Genomic DNA, 15,139 nt, shown 5'->3' with positions numbered 1-15,139 from the left:
AAACCACACACTATCATCCGTCCATTATCTGTGTAAGCATTATGTGTTTTTGTGTAAATCTCAAGAACCCTGATGCACAAGTTCATTCATCTATCTCTGTTTTGTCTAGAAGCTAGCCCCCCACATAGTTTGCTCAATTATTATAGAACCAGGATTAGAAGTCTTATTTAGGGTAACTTAAATTAATTGGTCATTAAAATCAATAGATCAAAAGGGTCAATCAATATGAAGGGGGAAAAAAATCAATGTGGAAAATACCAAGAGGAGATGATGTTACTTTGGTATTTACTTATTGGTCATTATTTTCTAAACTTGGTCCATGCATAATTGATGATAACACAAAGTAAAGTACTTTCCATCTGCCCCACTTACTAACCTATGAATCCAATATCATAAAATTTAGGTCACAGCAAGATCAAAAACTCATCTTAACACTATAAATGGAAGAATTCACTTTAAAACTGTAAATATGCATTTAATTTAGCTAATATGGACTCATTAAATTTCATACATCTCAATCTGGCCTCCCCAAATATCTTCAGAACATTCTCTGAAGGAAGGAGGCTACAAAATGAAGCCAGTGTATTAAAAAGTGCTACTCTGTATAGTAACCTCAGAGTTAAGTACCACCCACAATACCTTTGGTCCAGCGTGGGAGCCCTAAAGTCCAAGCTCAAAACCTAGAAATAAATCTCTTAAAATAACTTTAATTAGGAAGAGGGCGAAAGGTAATGAAAATCTACCAGCAAGTGATCTCAGTTTATTCAAAATTAGTATCATGGAGATTTAATAACTTTTCTTTAAAAATAGGCACAGAGTATCAAGGACACCAAAGTTTAGATCTGACTATAACAGAACCTAGCCATTTTCACAGCAATCTAGTTTATACAGAAAAATAACATGTCTTTTAGGTTTATGTTTTTTGCATTGAATAATTGAAGTTATAAAAATAGTGGCTATTTAGAAAGCAAGAATGGTAAAGACGGTACAACCTGTAAATATATTAAAAACTACTGAATTGAACACTGAAAAAAGAAGAAAGCACTGAGTGACAGGAGGATTGACCCAAACATACAGGCACTTCATGAGTCATCAGAGTATTGGGGTTCATGATGGTTACGAGCTGATGGAGGAGATCTGGCTGGGACACAAAGAGCTCTGGAGCTAGTTTCTTCATTACATTTTCCAGCTGTTCAGCAGCATACCCTGGTACTCCATACCAGGTTTTTGGCTCACCCCTATAAAAAAAATTGTAAAAATAAATCAATCTGCAACAATAACACAAACAAAATGATTTACCAGTTCATTTTTTTTCAGACCCTGCATTGTAAGACTATGCTTTATAAAGGAATGTTCAAACTAAGAGGCTTCACGAGAAATGTGATCTCAACATATGTATTGCATTTCCTCCTTCAAGTATAAAATTTAAACACAAAACTTCCCATCTGAGTTTCCTTTTCTCCCTCTCATTTTTTTCTGACCCTTTAGAAAATACTGGTATCTAGATGTTCTAAGAATATATGGTTTCATGTTAGCTACAGGATACATGGTCATCGCAACTTCCAACAATAACTAAAGGTATGGTAACTATTCTTCCTTTTCCTTTATCCATTCTGACAAAATGAGGTTAAGTTGAACACTAATAAGACAATTAGCACTTCTAAAGAATCTTTTTTTAAAGATTTATTTATTTATGCATACAAGAACTGGGGTGTAGACCAGAGGTGGCAGGGGGAGAAGATTCACCAGAGACAGGGTGGGGAGCAGAACAGTGAACGAGACAAGAGAGATCTGCTGTGCCATGTGGGCCAGCTCCCTGGCTGGGGATCGAACTCATGTTGCAGTGGCTGTCCATCACTTGATAGCCTGTGTCTTTAAACCCTGTGCCACCAGGCAGGCCCAAGAATCCTTATTCTTCAAAGCACTTTAAACTGTGAGCCAATTTTTCTGTAACATCCCTGGTGAGGTATTTGGTAAATATAATCTTCACTTTACAGCTGGGAACAATTGCCTAGGGAAGCAGAACTGATGTCCTACATATATATGCCAACTCCCTCTTTCTTGCGGTATACCCTCAAATTCCTTGGGTGAGGATTTAAGTGAGTTAAAAAAATCTTCAAACATTTTTTGTACTTAGAAGAGCAAGGGAAATGGAGGGTGTAAAACAGATGTGAAAGAAAAAAATGACTTTGGTTGAAGAGTTTATAAAATGAAAAAATCCAAATCTACCCCCTATCCCATCTCAACCCCCTTTTATACACTCCTGAATAAGGCCCACTCTGCTGTGTGCACTGACGCCAAAATTCAAATACCTGGACACCATGGTAATTACACTCTACTCCTCTGGTATCTGGGCTCCCTCTATCACCAAAAAGGGTTTTCCATAGTAAAAACAATGTTCAGAGCTTTTTGATCTTTCTATGAGTAAAGACTTTGACAACTGGATAAAAGTTGTCTACCCTCTCCCCAGAAACATACTTGAAAAATAGAACGTATGCAATTTCAGGGGATAACAAATTTCCAGGATCTTTAAGAACTTAACTTGTTAGGAAGCCTATTCCAACAACAGTGAAAATTTTTAAGGAAAATAAAGTAGCTCATTACGCTTAAGACATATGTCACAGTGAAAGAGTTTTAAGACATATCTGAGATGCATGCTATGCATGGGGTATCTGAAAATTCTTACCAGTGCAGGTAGTTAATTGAATAGCTCCAATGGTCTTCAATATGCCAACAAAATGAAGAAAAGCACATTCCCACATACAACCAAGGAAGTTTCATGCCACATATATCAGCGGTGATGTGAGCAAGGACAGATTGCTCCATCACTGGCATATTGTTCAAATTCCAGCCACTATCCAGATATTCCTAAAAAAGTATGCCCAAAAGTTTAAAGGTTAGCTACACATTTCTAACATTTTAAAATTATTTGTCAAAAAGCTCCTTCAAATTAACTCAGTTGGGTGGGGGTGGGAGTGAGGGTGAGGGAAAACTGAGTGAGTTGGTAGAGGCAGGGAGGAGAGGGCACTATGCTAACCTCTTGGGATGCTCACTGGTAAGTCCTGCCATGTGTTAACTTACACAAGCAGACATATATGGTCTATGGTTCTCTATTTGACCTTTTGAAGTTATAGTGGAGTATACATTGTATGAATCATTTATACATAAGAAGTACAAAACAAGCAAACTAATCTGTGGTGTTACAAGTTAGGACAGTGGTTATCCTGTGGGAATAATGGTTGTCCTGAGAGAAGTTTAGTGAAGGAAAGAGAGCAAAGGGGGAGCTTCTGCGGCAGTAGTAATGGCCTCTAACTTGTTCCAGTGCAAGTTACACATGTGGGTCCAGTTTGTGAAATTTCATCAAGCTGTACACATGATAATGTACCTTTCCTGTGAGTATGTCAGATTTTGAAATAGTTTACCAAAAAAATCTGACTTCTTACAAACAGAGACCTTATTAGAAGTTTGCTAAAAAAGACTCATAACATTAAATTCAAAGCTGAATAATAGAGGTCTGGTCCTAATCCCTCAGATTTTCTTCAGGAGAAACCAAAGTTACAGATTTTAAAAGCTAAGGGAGGTAAGTAATTTTCCCATATCATTTCAATATAGTGGCATAAATTTGAGTTGAAGTTTTCTTTCTACTTTTCTAGAAATCATTAAAAAACCTGATAATTAAGGATTTGTTGAAATTAATTCAATTATTTCAAGGCAACCAAGTAGAATTTCAATTAATAAGTCAAGTTCCAAGCTATGCATGTTTTTTGCAGTAAGGCTGCAACTGGTCTTTTCAAGCAATAACCTGACCTTTAAATGCAGGTCTCCCCCTCAAAATATAATTATCTCACAGCTAGATCCTACCTCTTCCTCAGGTGAAATCTTGATTTTGCCATCTCGGACAGGGAAGCCACTGCCAAATTCCTTTGAGGCAATATCCGCCCCATACTCCACGGTGACATCCTCTTCAATAGTGCTTACTAGTCGCCAAAATTCTTTCTCAACCAGTTCTGTGGGAACCATCTGAAAACAGAACAGTGAGGAAGAAAAAAACAATTTTCATCAGACACTCACAAACTCCCTGTGACCAATGTGACTAGATAAGGTGACAGAAAATGCAGCAGACAATCCTAAGGAACAGTCAGATCCATAATGTTCCAAATGAATCCCAGGCAGTTCAGACTAGAATATTATTTTCTAAGAGTAAGAATTCATGTTTCTTAACCATTAACCTGGCCACTACTATAAAAGAGAATCAAGAAAAGCAAAATGCCAGTATTTGGGAACTAGAGATGTTTTCCTATTTTGAAAAATGTAATAAAGGCCTCCCTGGTGACCTAGGGGTTGAGTCTCCGTGCTGTCACTGCTACAGCCTGAGTTCGATCCCCCACCAGGGAGCTAACCCGCATGATGCAGCAGACCTCTCCTATCAGCAGTGTATTTCAGTAGCTCTGCCTGCTCTGCTCCCCACTGTCTCTGGTGAATCCTCTTAACTTCTGCACATCTGGCCTACACCCCGCTTCTTTTAGCAATAAATAATTTTTTTTTAAATGTAGTACACAACTTGGTAGACTATTATGGAATATAAGTTACTTGTGCTTAAATGATGCTTTAGCCTCTGAAATACATTCAAACATCTAACATGCATCTAATGCATCTAACCTTTCATTCTTTTCACTAGACCTGGCTAAGAGTAATGTAGGCAACCATGATGAAAAAGACAGAATGCAAAGTAAACACAAAAAGAGCAATTACTTTGAGTAGCATGTACTAATATAAAGAGCCACCACCAAACTTAGAATCTGGGATGTGCTGGTAATCTGATGCAAGCTCAAAAACAGGTAACTTAAATGTCTATCCATAGGTGTCCTTATCTTTTAAGTAAAATAAAAAACCACAGATAGAAAAGGTTATGTGCACATCACCAGGATGGCAAGTATGTTAAATAAGCAAATAGGGAAGTAGTATGATGCATGAGGAGTCAAAACAATGTAAAGTTCAGATGGAGTATAATTTGAATTTATAGGCCTATTAGATAAGCAAACATTTTAAGCTTAAGTAACTTAACAGCTAACGTTAGTGATATTTGGGGAAAGCAGGTTCGTTTATATATTGCTGGAGTCCCATAAATTATACAGGGAAGAGAGGGGGAAGAAGTGGATAAATATTCTTATCTGACCACAGTAATCATCCCAAGAAAACAATCCAACTAAAGCGCTCAATATGCAGTAAGTGTTTGATTTAGCACTTGTTAATAGGAAGAAAAACTCAAACTGAAATATCCAATTACAGTAGAAAGCCACTTAATTGTTATGTACTCATTTCATGGAATATCAAATAATGAATGAAACATGCTTATGCTTCTAAGTGAATAAAGGAGACCTGAAAATGGACTCATCCTGAGTTTTACAAAACTAACACGATAAAATAACAACAAATAAATGTGTTCCCAATACACAGCTCACTGCGTGGACATAAGTGTCACTGAATACATTTTGTGATGTTTTCTTTAGATTGTATTTGTTGAAGTGAATGGATGAAGTTCCTTTACTGTATAACAATAACTGCTGCTATACTATGTATGGAGAAAGCCTATCTTTAGAGAAATCAAATGAAAAATCAGAATACATATGAAGGTGCTGTAGAATTTTGATATCACTAAACAAAGGCCTCCATGTGCACCACAATGACTGACACAGGCGGCTATTTAAATTTGTCTTCAGAAACACTTTCTCCAGAAGATTTTAAGATCCTAAATCAAAACAGTATGTATGTACATACATGGACTGGCATGTTGAAGTAATCTGATTTGAATGCATCGGCCATTTCCCCAAAAGTACGGAGGGTATAGTCCCGGGCTGCTTGTTCAAAGCCAAATGCTTCTTGTGGCTTACTACACTCCTGAAAAAAATAAAGTAAAAATCTTATTTTTATATCTATTTCATTTATACATAAAAATGTAAGTGACAAAAGCAGATTACTAATAAAATTACTTACATCTTGTTTAATTAAAAGCCTGGATAAAGAGACACCAAAATATTAATAGTTATCTATGGATTGTGAAATCATAACTCATTTTTTTTTAATGTTTTAAGATTTTGGACAAAGCATTGCACTTTCTTTAAAATGAAAAAACACTTTTTAAGTGTAATGATTAACTTTTTCTGCCTCCTGGCTGCCTTCATAGCTGTGAAACTACTTTGAAGACCCCCTCACTATTCAGTCCAGTCCAGTCTTCTTACGGACCTCATTATTATCACTTGCATTTCAAATCTAAAACCTAAAGGCAAAGAAAATCACTCTGAAGAAAATTTTCTAATACTATCGTTGCCACTAATTCTTACCTGAGCCAAACACTTAGGACACCTCCAGTCTCCTTTTGGAACATCATGGAGAGGTGGGATCAAGCAAAAAGTATGGTAACTGTCATCACAACCATCACACAAGAGAAGACGGTCCTCATCATTGCCACTGCCGCATAAGAGGCACACATACAGGTCCACCTGCAGTGATGAAAAGGGGTACGGAACAAAGAGATTTGAGCTACTGTTTGATTATTTCATAATTCTTCATACATTCTCACCTTGAAAGTGTAATCTCCTAGTGTTCTGAAACTTTTTTAACTGAAATTTGCTTCTTAAAGATACAGTTTTCAGTAGCTTAATCTGTTAGATGACAGATTATCAGACTAACCAAAAGTATAATGTATAAAGGAAAAATTCAATGCTTTTTTTCACCCTGGTTAGAAATTCATTCAATTTTGACATGTTTTAAGGGAATGTGTACTGTTTGATTAGCCACATTACATTACCACTTTATTTTCTAATTAAGGTCATGGTTAAGATATTCTCCAAAAACAAGTGATAAAAATAGTTACTACCTGCCATGCACTAAATGTGTTCCCCTTAATTCTTGTCTTGAAGTTCTAAACCCCAGTACCTCAGAGATAGGGTTTCTAAAGAGGTGATTAAGGTAAAATGAGGTCACAATGATGGGTCTTAATCCAATTACTGGTGTCCCTATAGAAAATGGAGACTGGGCCTCCTGGTGGCCTAGAGGTTAAGTCTCAGCAAGGCGGCAGCCTGAGTTCGATCCCTAGCCAGGGAGCTGACCCACATGGTGCAGCAGACCTCTCCTGTCTCGCCGGCTGCTCCCCTGAGCAGTGTATTTCAGTCAATCTGACTGGTATGCTCCCCACTCTGTCTCTGGTGAATCCTCTTACCCCCTCTGGCCTACACCCCAGCTCTTCTATACAAAAATAAATTTTAAAAAAATCTTTAAAAAAGAAAAAAAGAAGTGGAGACTAGGAAAGGCATGTAGAGAGAACAGCCATGTGAAGACACAGGGAAAAGATGTCCACCTACAAGTCAAAAGAAAAAACAGCCCTGTGCATACTTTGATCTCACATGTCCAGCCTCCAGAACTGTGAAAAAACAAATTTCTATTGTTTAAGCCACTCAATCTGTAGTACTTTGTAACAGCAGCCCTAGAAAATTAATACATTACCCAATATTATAAAGCTGAGAATTCAACTAAACAGAAAATCTCACTTTTTCACAGACTTATTGTAGCTAATAAAAATCTAGGTTCTGCTACTATTCTGATCATATTTTTGGTGGGGGGAGGGTCAGTGAGCCAGACTTAGAGGGAGATATTTATGAACAATGAATTGGAATAATTTCAAATTCCATGATAAAAAGTACTGTGGTCAAGTTACTCACTAGGCTCTCATAAGGGGGTGGGGGAAGCAATAAGATCCTTTTTAAATGCTCTCAAGCTTTACTTGTAAGTTTCCATTGAGTTAATGACTCCCTGGCCTTCCAACAGTCAGGTTCTCACCTACTATCCCTTAACCCCCACCTTTCCTTTCCCTTTCTTCCCTCCTCTCTCCCTTCCTCACCACAAAATTGGAAAATATCAACTTGATATTTAATTTAGCCTTTGGCTTATCTGGGGATGGCCTAATGATTTATGAACAATTCTATAAGATCCAGCTCCCCGTTATTTAATGCTAAACTGAATGTACTCCAAGAAAATGGTAGTCAATGCCCCCCAGACATTACTACCTTCTTCATAATGCATTTGTATATGTCCTCCTTTATAAACTAAAGTCATACACTGATGTGGAAAGGTCTTTTCATCGTCAGACACTAAGAAAGCAGTCCTAAGTAAGATGCAAAAAAGTGTTTAAAAATGCCAACTCACAGCATTGGTGGTTTTTTTAGATCGACTCTTAGGTTTTTCTTTCTCACTTTCTACAATATACTCTTTCTTCTCAATGGATTCGTGCTTAACGTTGGTCTTCATTTCTTTCTCTGTAAGAGGCAATCCACATTAGCTCTTTCTACACTATTCCTTTCTCAACTTCCTCCCCGTTACCTCATCACCTCCCTCCCAAAGCACACTGCACACAAACATAATTTCACGTTTCTTTTCATTTTAGCTGCAGTTCACACTCATTGTCACTATTTTCGAGGGTTAAGGGTGCTGATTATGATAAAATAAAATACAAATTCTCACAAATTCCAAGATGTGGATACTTCTGGGCATGTTGCTCAGGTTTGTATACTTATAAAATAGGACCTGAAGATAGTCTTCCCACGATCAAGAAATAACTTAGATTGATGAAAGCAAGTTCTTCTACATACTGACGGTAAGAGAATGACAAAATTCACCAACTGTACTTCCTGCATATTATATAATATCCCTCCATAATCGAAAGATTACTTATCTCTCCAACTTCCTTGTTTTAAAGACTGAGAATTTTAGCTGAATCACTAGGTTTAACTTAATGATCTATACTGTAGTAGGCCTTACTTAAATTTTTTAGTACTTTGCAGAAAATCCACTTCAAATATAAGAAAATGGACATCTGGGCCTCCCCGGTGGCGCAGCGGTTGAGCGCTGGGTTGCAAAGCTGCCTGCAGCCTCTGCAGCGCCGGTTCGATCCCCAGCTGCTCCCCGGCCACTGGAGGAGGGTCCCACATGGAGCGCAGACCTCTCCTGCCACCCGCTGCTCCCCTCAGCAGTGTACTTCGGTCCTTCTGCCTGCTCTGCTCCCCGCTCTGGCTCTGGTGAATTCTCTCACCCCCCCCCCCCCCGCGCTTCTGACTGTACCCAGTGCTTGCATAAATAAATAAATAAATAAATAAATAAATAAATAAATAAATAAATAAATAAATCTTTAAAGAAAAAAAGAAAAGAAAAAGAAAATGGACATTTAAAAAAGTCAAGAAATACTGCAAGGTTATGTAACTAGCTATTGGTTGAATCAGGATTCAGATCTACATTTTTTCCTCCAAAAAATAGGTGGTTGTATTTCGTAAGAGAGAAACAGTCCTGAAGGCTTCATGTAACTCAAAATTCATAGTTCAAGACAAATGTTTCAGCAGAAATAAAAGCACAATGGAGTACAAAAAAATTGTAAATATTGTTGTGCTGCTTTTTTGTTTTCTTAGCATTTTCTTTCTTTTTTTTTTTTTACCATGTTTGCTTTTCTTTTCTCAGGTGTAGTCCCCATAGAATTTCTACCACCAATTCACCTGTGCACCATCATCATATTCCCTTGTATTCTTCTCACCCTTGCCCTGGTCTGTTTCCCTCCCCATCCCCTGCAGAATGCCTCTGATTTGTAGTTGTCTTTTTATTGTTGTTCGGTTTTGCTGTGTTTTATACTGTTATTATTATTATTTTTACCCTTCGTCCCTCATTTGGTACCCTTATATTCCTCCTATAAGTGAAACCATCCAATATTTTTCTTTTTCCTTCTTACTTATTTCACTGAGCATAATCCCTTCTAGCTCCATCCATGTTGCTACTAATGGCATGAGTTTTATCTTTCTTGATTGCTGCATAGTATTCCATTTGGGTATCTATACCACATATCACATCTTCTTGATCCAGTCATCTATTTTTGGACATTTGGGTTGTTCCCATGTTTTGCCTATTATAAATAATGCTGCAATAAACATAGGGGTGCAAGTTATCTTTTTGAATTAATGTTTTTGTGTTTGTTCTTTGGGTAGATCCCTAAGAGTAGAATTGCCAGGTCATATGGTGGCTCCATTTTTAGTAGTTTGAGGAACCTCCAGACAGCTTTCCATAGTGGTTGGACCAGTTTGCATTCCCACCAGCAGTGTAGGAGAGTTCCTTTTCACCACATCCTCGCCAAAATTTGTTGTTGCTAGTTTTTTTAACGTGTGCCATTCTCACGGGTGTAAGGTGATACCTCATTGTGGTTTTGATTTGCATTTCCCTGATTATGAGGGATGTTGAACATTTTTTCAAAGGCTTGTTGGCCATTTGCATTTCTTCTTTGGTGAAGTGTCTTTTAAGTTCTTCTGCCCATTTCTTGACTGGATTGCTTACTTTTTTTGTTGTTGTTGTTAAGTTGTGTGAGTTCTTTGTGCATCTTTGTGATCAGTTCTTTATCAGTTGTATGGAGTGCAAAAATTTTCTCCCAATCAGTAGGGTGTAGTAGGATGTCTGTTTTGGTTAATGTCTCTTTTGCTATACAGAAGCTTTTTAGTTTGATATAATCCCAGCTGTTTATTCTTCCTTCACTTTCTTTGCTTTTAGAGGATGAGTCTTTAAAGATGTTGCTAAGATGTATGTCATGTAGTGTTTTACCTATATTTTCTTTATATATTTTGTGGTTTCAGGTCTTATGTTCAGTTCTTTTGTCTGTATTTTAAAAATTTCTTTTGCCCTTCCATTAAATACACAAATCACTAAGAAGACAAATTTTAATAAATTCATTTGTATGTGCCTACCTATATAGTACAGAGGATTTCTCCGAAGAGTCCCAAGTCTATCTCTTAGTGACTGGCCATCAAGCAACAGTCAGGCAAAGCAATTACAACTAAAATTCACAAGTAAAAAAGATATCTGCCTGTTTTGCTTGAAACAAACCTGAGACATTCACCCAAAAGTTACCTAGGCTTTTCAAAAATCACTTTTGAATAATCGCTATTGAACAACATTTCAAAGCAGCAACTAGTAAAAGTTCAAAAATCAGTCACATTTCTAACATGCACATGGCCATCAGTTTATCTCTACTATTGATCACTGAACAAGGACTCTGGAAGATTTTCTTTCTCAGGGCCCAACTTGTAACTAGTATGTAACAGCTACTTTAATGTTTTCTAAAACTAAGAAATGAGTAATTGCTTTTAAATTACCTAGTTTGAACTTTTTTTCTATTCATGAATAAACTTTCTTACCATTTTCACATTTTGGAGCTGGACAACCCATTCGACGCCTCAGGTTATGAGTTCTGGCTTCTGTTGTCTCTTCTGGTTCTATTTTAATATTCATTGCCTTAAAAAAAAATTTTAGAACATGAATATTTCCTTTTAAAAGAAAAATATTGGGTCTCCCTGGTGGTGCAATGGGTTAAGCACCACACAGTGAAGCTATCCGCAGCCTCTGCAGCACGAGTCCGATCCCCGGTCAGCCAGGGAGCAACCCACATGGCACAGTAGACCTCTCCTGACTCGCCCACTGCTCCCCTCAGCAGTGTATTTCAGTCAATCTGCCTGTTCTGTTCCCCACTCTGTCTCTGGTGGATCCTCCCACAACCCCCACCACCCCTGCTCCGCATCTCTGGCCTGTACCCCAGTTCTTGTATGGATAAATAAATAAATCTTAAAAAAAAAAAGTCTCTATCAATATGGCAGTCAAAACACACTTTTCCCTTGAAGAGCAATATCACCCCTATAAATACTATACTTAAGGAATGATATTCTCCACTTTGATAGACATAAAAAAAATAGGCAGATGTCAAAGAATCAGGAACAAATTGGGGAACATATTACTATCTAAACTGGGAACTCATTTTCCTGTTAGAAGCTTCTCAATTCTCACCTATTCACTTTACACATTTTATTCAGTTATCATTAAGCAAAACTCCAAAGTTATGTAAAAATCATACACTAAGCAAAACCTTAAACAGGGGCCTCCCCGGTGGCGCAGCAGTTGAGGCTGCCCGCAACCTCTGCAGCACCGGTTCGATCCCTGGCTGCTCCCCGGCCACTGGAGGAGGGTCCACATGGCGCGCAGACCTCTCCTGCCACCCGCTGCTCCCCTCAGCAGTGTACTTCGGTCCTTCTGCCTGCTCTGCTCCCTGCTCTGGCTCTGGTGAATTCTCTCACCCTCCCCCGCTTCTGACTGTACCCAGTGCTTGTATAAATAAGTGAATAACTCTTTAAAAAAGAAAAAGAAAAAGAAAAACCTTAAACAGTTATATAAAATATCACAATTTCATTAGCCTATAGCAGTTTGCAGACCTCTTCCAAGGCCTGCTAGTATATATGGAAAATTCAACTTCCACAATAACATTCTTTTATGTTCTTTAAGTAAACCATTAATTACAAACTACTCTTCTAACACTGCTATATTGTGAAGATTCCCTTATCACTGAGAGAATGTCACTCAGTTTTCACTATTTCTTGAAGAGCTAACATTTATTGTTAAAGCAAATAAAACAAATTTGTTGTTTCACCACAAGTTTGTTTTACCACCTGAACATTTTTGACTTATTAATTCAAACATATTGTGAATGTATATGGTTAACAAGGTTTCTTCCAGGGCAGTGTCACCATTATTACTCTATTATCAAGGCAGACCTAATACAGCACTAGAGCATGTCTAACACATTTACATATCAAGATATACTCAAACAAGAACTGCCTATTAACAAGAAGTTAATAATCAGGAATTAATTCAGAAATTAAATTAACGCAATCAGACTTCCCAGCTGTACTATTCATAATATATTATCTCTGAATCCAAATACTCACCCCCCATCAGTCAGGCAGGAATCTTTGCATCTGGAAACAGATACATTTTTCTCTCATTTCTGGTGAGGGGGGTGTCTTAAAATATATTCCTTATCAGTTTTCCATTCCTGATTTTGCCTCATGTTTTATTTTCATTTCATCTTATGTGGTCACTCCTTGCCCCCTCCCATTTCACATGCTAATTTTTGTCTAAGCCAAAATGTTTGTTACTGATTCCATACTTTTTTGTAGGAATACTGTACATAACAGCTTTCATTAACTTCTAACCTCTGTCAAAAAAAGTATCTTCTCAGCAAAAACCTCCCCATTGTCACGTCTCATTATCTTAATCCCCAATAAACACTTCCTAACTTCATGAGGGTAACAGGCAAACCAAACATCATCACAATCTAAGCCTATTCTTCCAAACACTGACTATTAACAGTTGCAGCAGAAACTCTTTATGGAGAGTTCAATTCCTAACTCCTTCCACAGTACAACTCCCCCAAGTACAGAAGTTGAAATATACAGAGCATTGCTCAGTGAGGTCAACAAGGTTGAAAACCAGGAAGAACATATTCATGAGAGATCAGGGACAGACAGGCATGACTACAAAAGCTCAAGAATTCGATTTCAACAATTTCATGAGGCTCTCACCTCTGCTCTCATACGTTTTGCTCGGCGGGCCGGGGGACAAGTTTCCAGGGGCTGCACGGACTGCCTCTGCGGGATATCATGGGGTTTGTACTCCTTGTCCTTCATGTCTGTGGTCAAGTTTGGTTTCTGCAGACACTAGGAAAAAACGTATCTGTGTTGATAAATTTACCCCATTTTTTGATATTAGGGAATTTAAGAATTGGATTTCTGCAAGGGGGATATTAACAACTATTTATGTAGATACAGAGCAGGTCTACACATTTTTATCTAAACAAAAAGACAAGTACATAGTTACCAGACATACAGAAACACAATATGAATAACAGCATTTTAAAAATGCTTAACAGGTGTGTGGTGTTGCTGGATTCATTTCATTGTCACTCTCTGTAGGGCACAGCAGTGCACAGCAACTCAAGGCACTCCCAATGAATCAGCTGCAATTATCCCTGTTTGCAATGTCAATTAATCAAAGGACCAAACTGTTAAAAACAAACTTCACAAATTCCCAAAATAATTTTTCCACACTGAGAATTTTCTCATTTTGAAACATTTAAGAAAAAGTAGAATCCAATAGGGATATCTAAATTTTACAATTCTGTATCTGTCAACATAACTAGCAATGTTCTGTGACCAAAACACAGCACCTAAAGGGACAAAATGGGTCACGTGACTAAAGTCTTCTCCCTTTTTGGGACTTCACTGACTTCAACATATCCTACAAAGGCCAACTCACAAGGCAAAGGTTAATCTGTATCCCACAGCAAAACTCAATCTGATCACAGAAGTATCTCTTCTTGCTTCGAGTTTTCTTTCTGGTTGATACTAAGCTGACAGAACCAGCTAATTGAATGCCAATTCAACAAAACACAGTGACAACAAAATAATAACACTGAATCTAATAAAGATTTCAGGTGAGCACTATTCCCTCTCATAAGAGAACTCACAAACTTCAAAACATTTTCAAAAGCAGCTTCCAAAATGGATCCACTTGAGGTATAGTATGTCATCTATGCTTGAAAGATACCCTGCAGTAACAACCTTCCAGAACTCCTGGCTCCACAAGCACCATTACTATGTCTCACTAGATTACCTCCTTCCTTGTAACATTTGCAAGAAATATCAATAGACTGGGGAAAGGGAATAATGAAATCACAGAGCAACAAAATCTATTTCTAACATTTAAGAAATAAGCACAGAAGAGTAAGTATTTTACTAATACAAACTACCTGAGACTCTAAGCATCTAAAGAAACTAACACTAACACAACAACCTGTAATTATTACTTGTTCTAATTCAACCTATACATTGCTTTGACCTGGAAAAGTTAACTAAATTATATGGAATGTGATTGTATTCCATTCTGTAACAAATCCTCAACTGAACATTAAGACTATACTTAAAACATTCAGAGAAGAATAAAATCTGTCCAACATCTAACTGAACTTTTTATTTGAGACCCAAAAAGACCTATGACTGTAGAGACACAGATTGAGCTGAAAGAGTGTACTGAACTGAGGGTCAGACATTCAGACATTCTATGTGTGGCTCCTATCTCCCACTAGAAATGGTTCCATAATCTATGATCTACTTGGTTCTGTGAGAATGTGGACACCTAAGGTAAAATCAAGATCAGTAGCTTCTTAGACTATATATGAAAAGCTTTAATATTTCCTGTCAAACCACAATTCAAAACAGACAACTAATGT

At 37.5% G+C, this 15,139-nt stretch overlaps 1 protein-coding gene across 3 annotated transcripts in view; it reads right to left on the bottom strand.

Annotated features, from left to right (window-relative positions):
- Positions 1 to 15,139, bottom strand: part of KDM5B (lysine demethylase 5B) — a gene marked incomplete at both ends in the record, with an annotated part of 71,265 nt that overhangs the window by 20,105 nt on the left and 36,021 nt on the right. For 2 of the 3 annotated variants that reach the window (XM_084245996.1, XM_084245997.1), the window contains 8 exons: positions 1,076 to 1,238; positions 2,687 to 2,868; positions 3,862 to 4,020; positions 5,779 to 5,898; positions 6,342 to 6,500; positions 8,203 to 8,312; positions 11,220 to 11,316; positions 13,434 to 13,568. In XM_084245996.1, coding sequence (XP_084102122.1) covers positions 1,076 to 1,238; positions 2,687 to 2,868; positions 3,862 to 4,020; positions 5,779 to 5,898; positions 6,342 to 6,500; positions 8,203 to 8,312; positions 11,220 to 11,316; positions 13,434 to 13,568 — 1,125 coding nt within the window. The remainder of the gene's footprint in view (positions 1 to 1,075; positions 1,239 to 2,686; positions 2,869 to 3,861; positions 4,021 to 5,778; positions 5,899 to 6,341; positions 6,501 to 8,202; positions 8,313 to 11,219; positions 11,317 to 13,433; positions 13,569 to 15,139) is intronic. The other variant, XM_084245998.1, reaches the window with a different exon arrangement.

Source organism: Talpa europaea (assembly GCF_964194135.1).
Source record: "Talpa europaea genome assembly, chromosome: 10".
In the NCBI taxonomy this organism is placed as follows: domain Eukaryota; kingdom Metazoa; phylum Chordata; class Mammalia; order Eulipotyphla; family Talpidae; genus Talpa; species Talpa europaea.
Note: the sequence above shows the minus strand (reverse complement) of the source record. Positions and strands in the feature narration are given on the sequence as shown.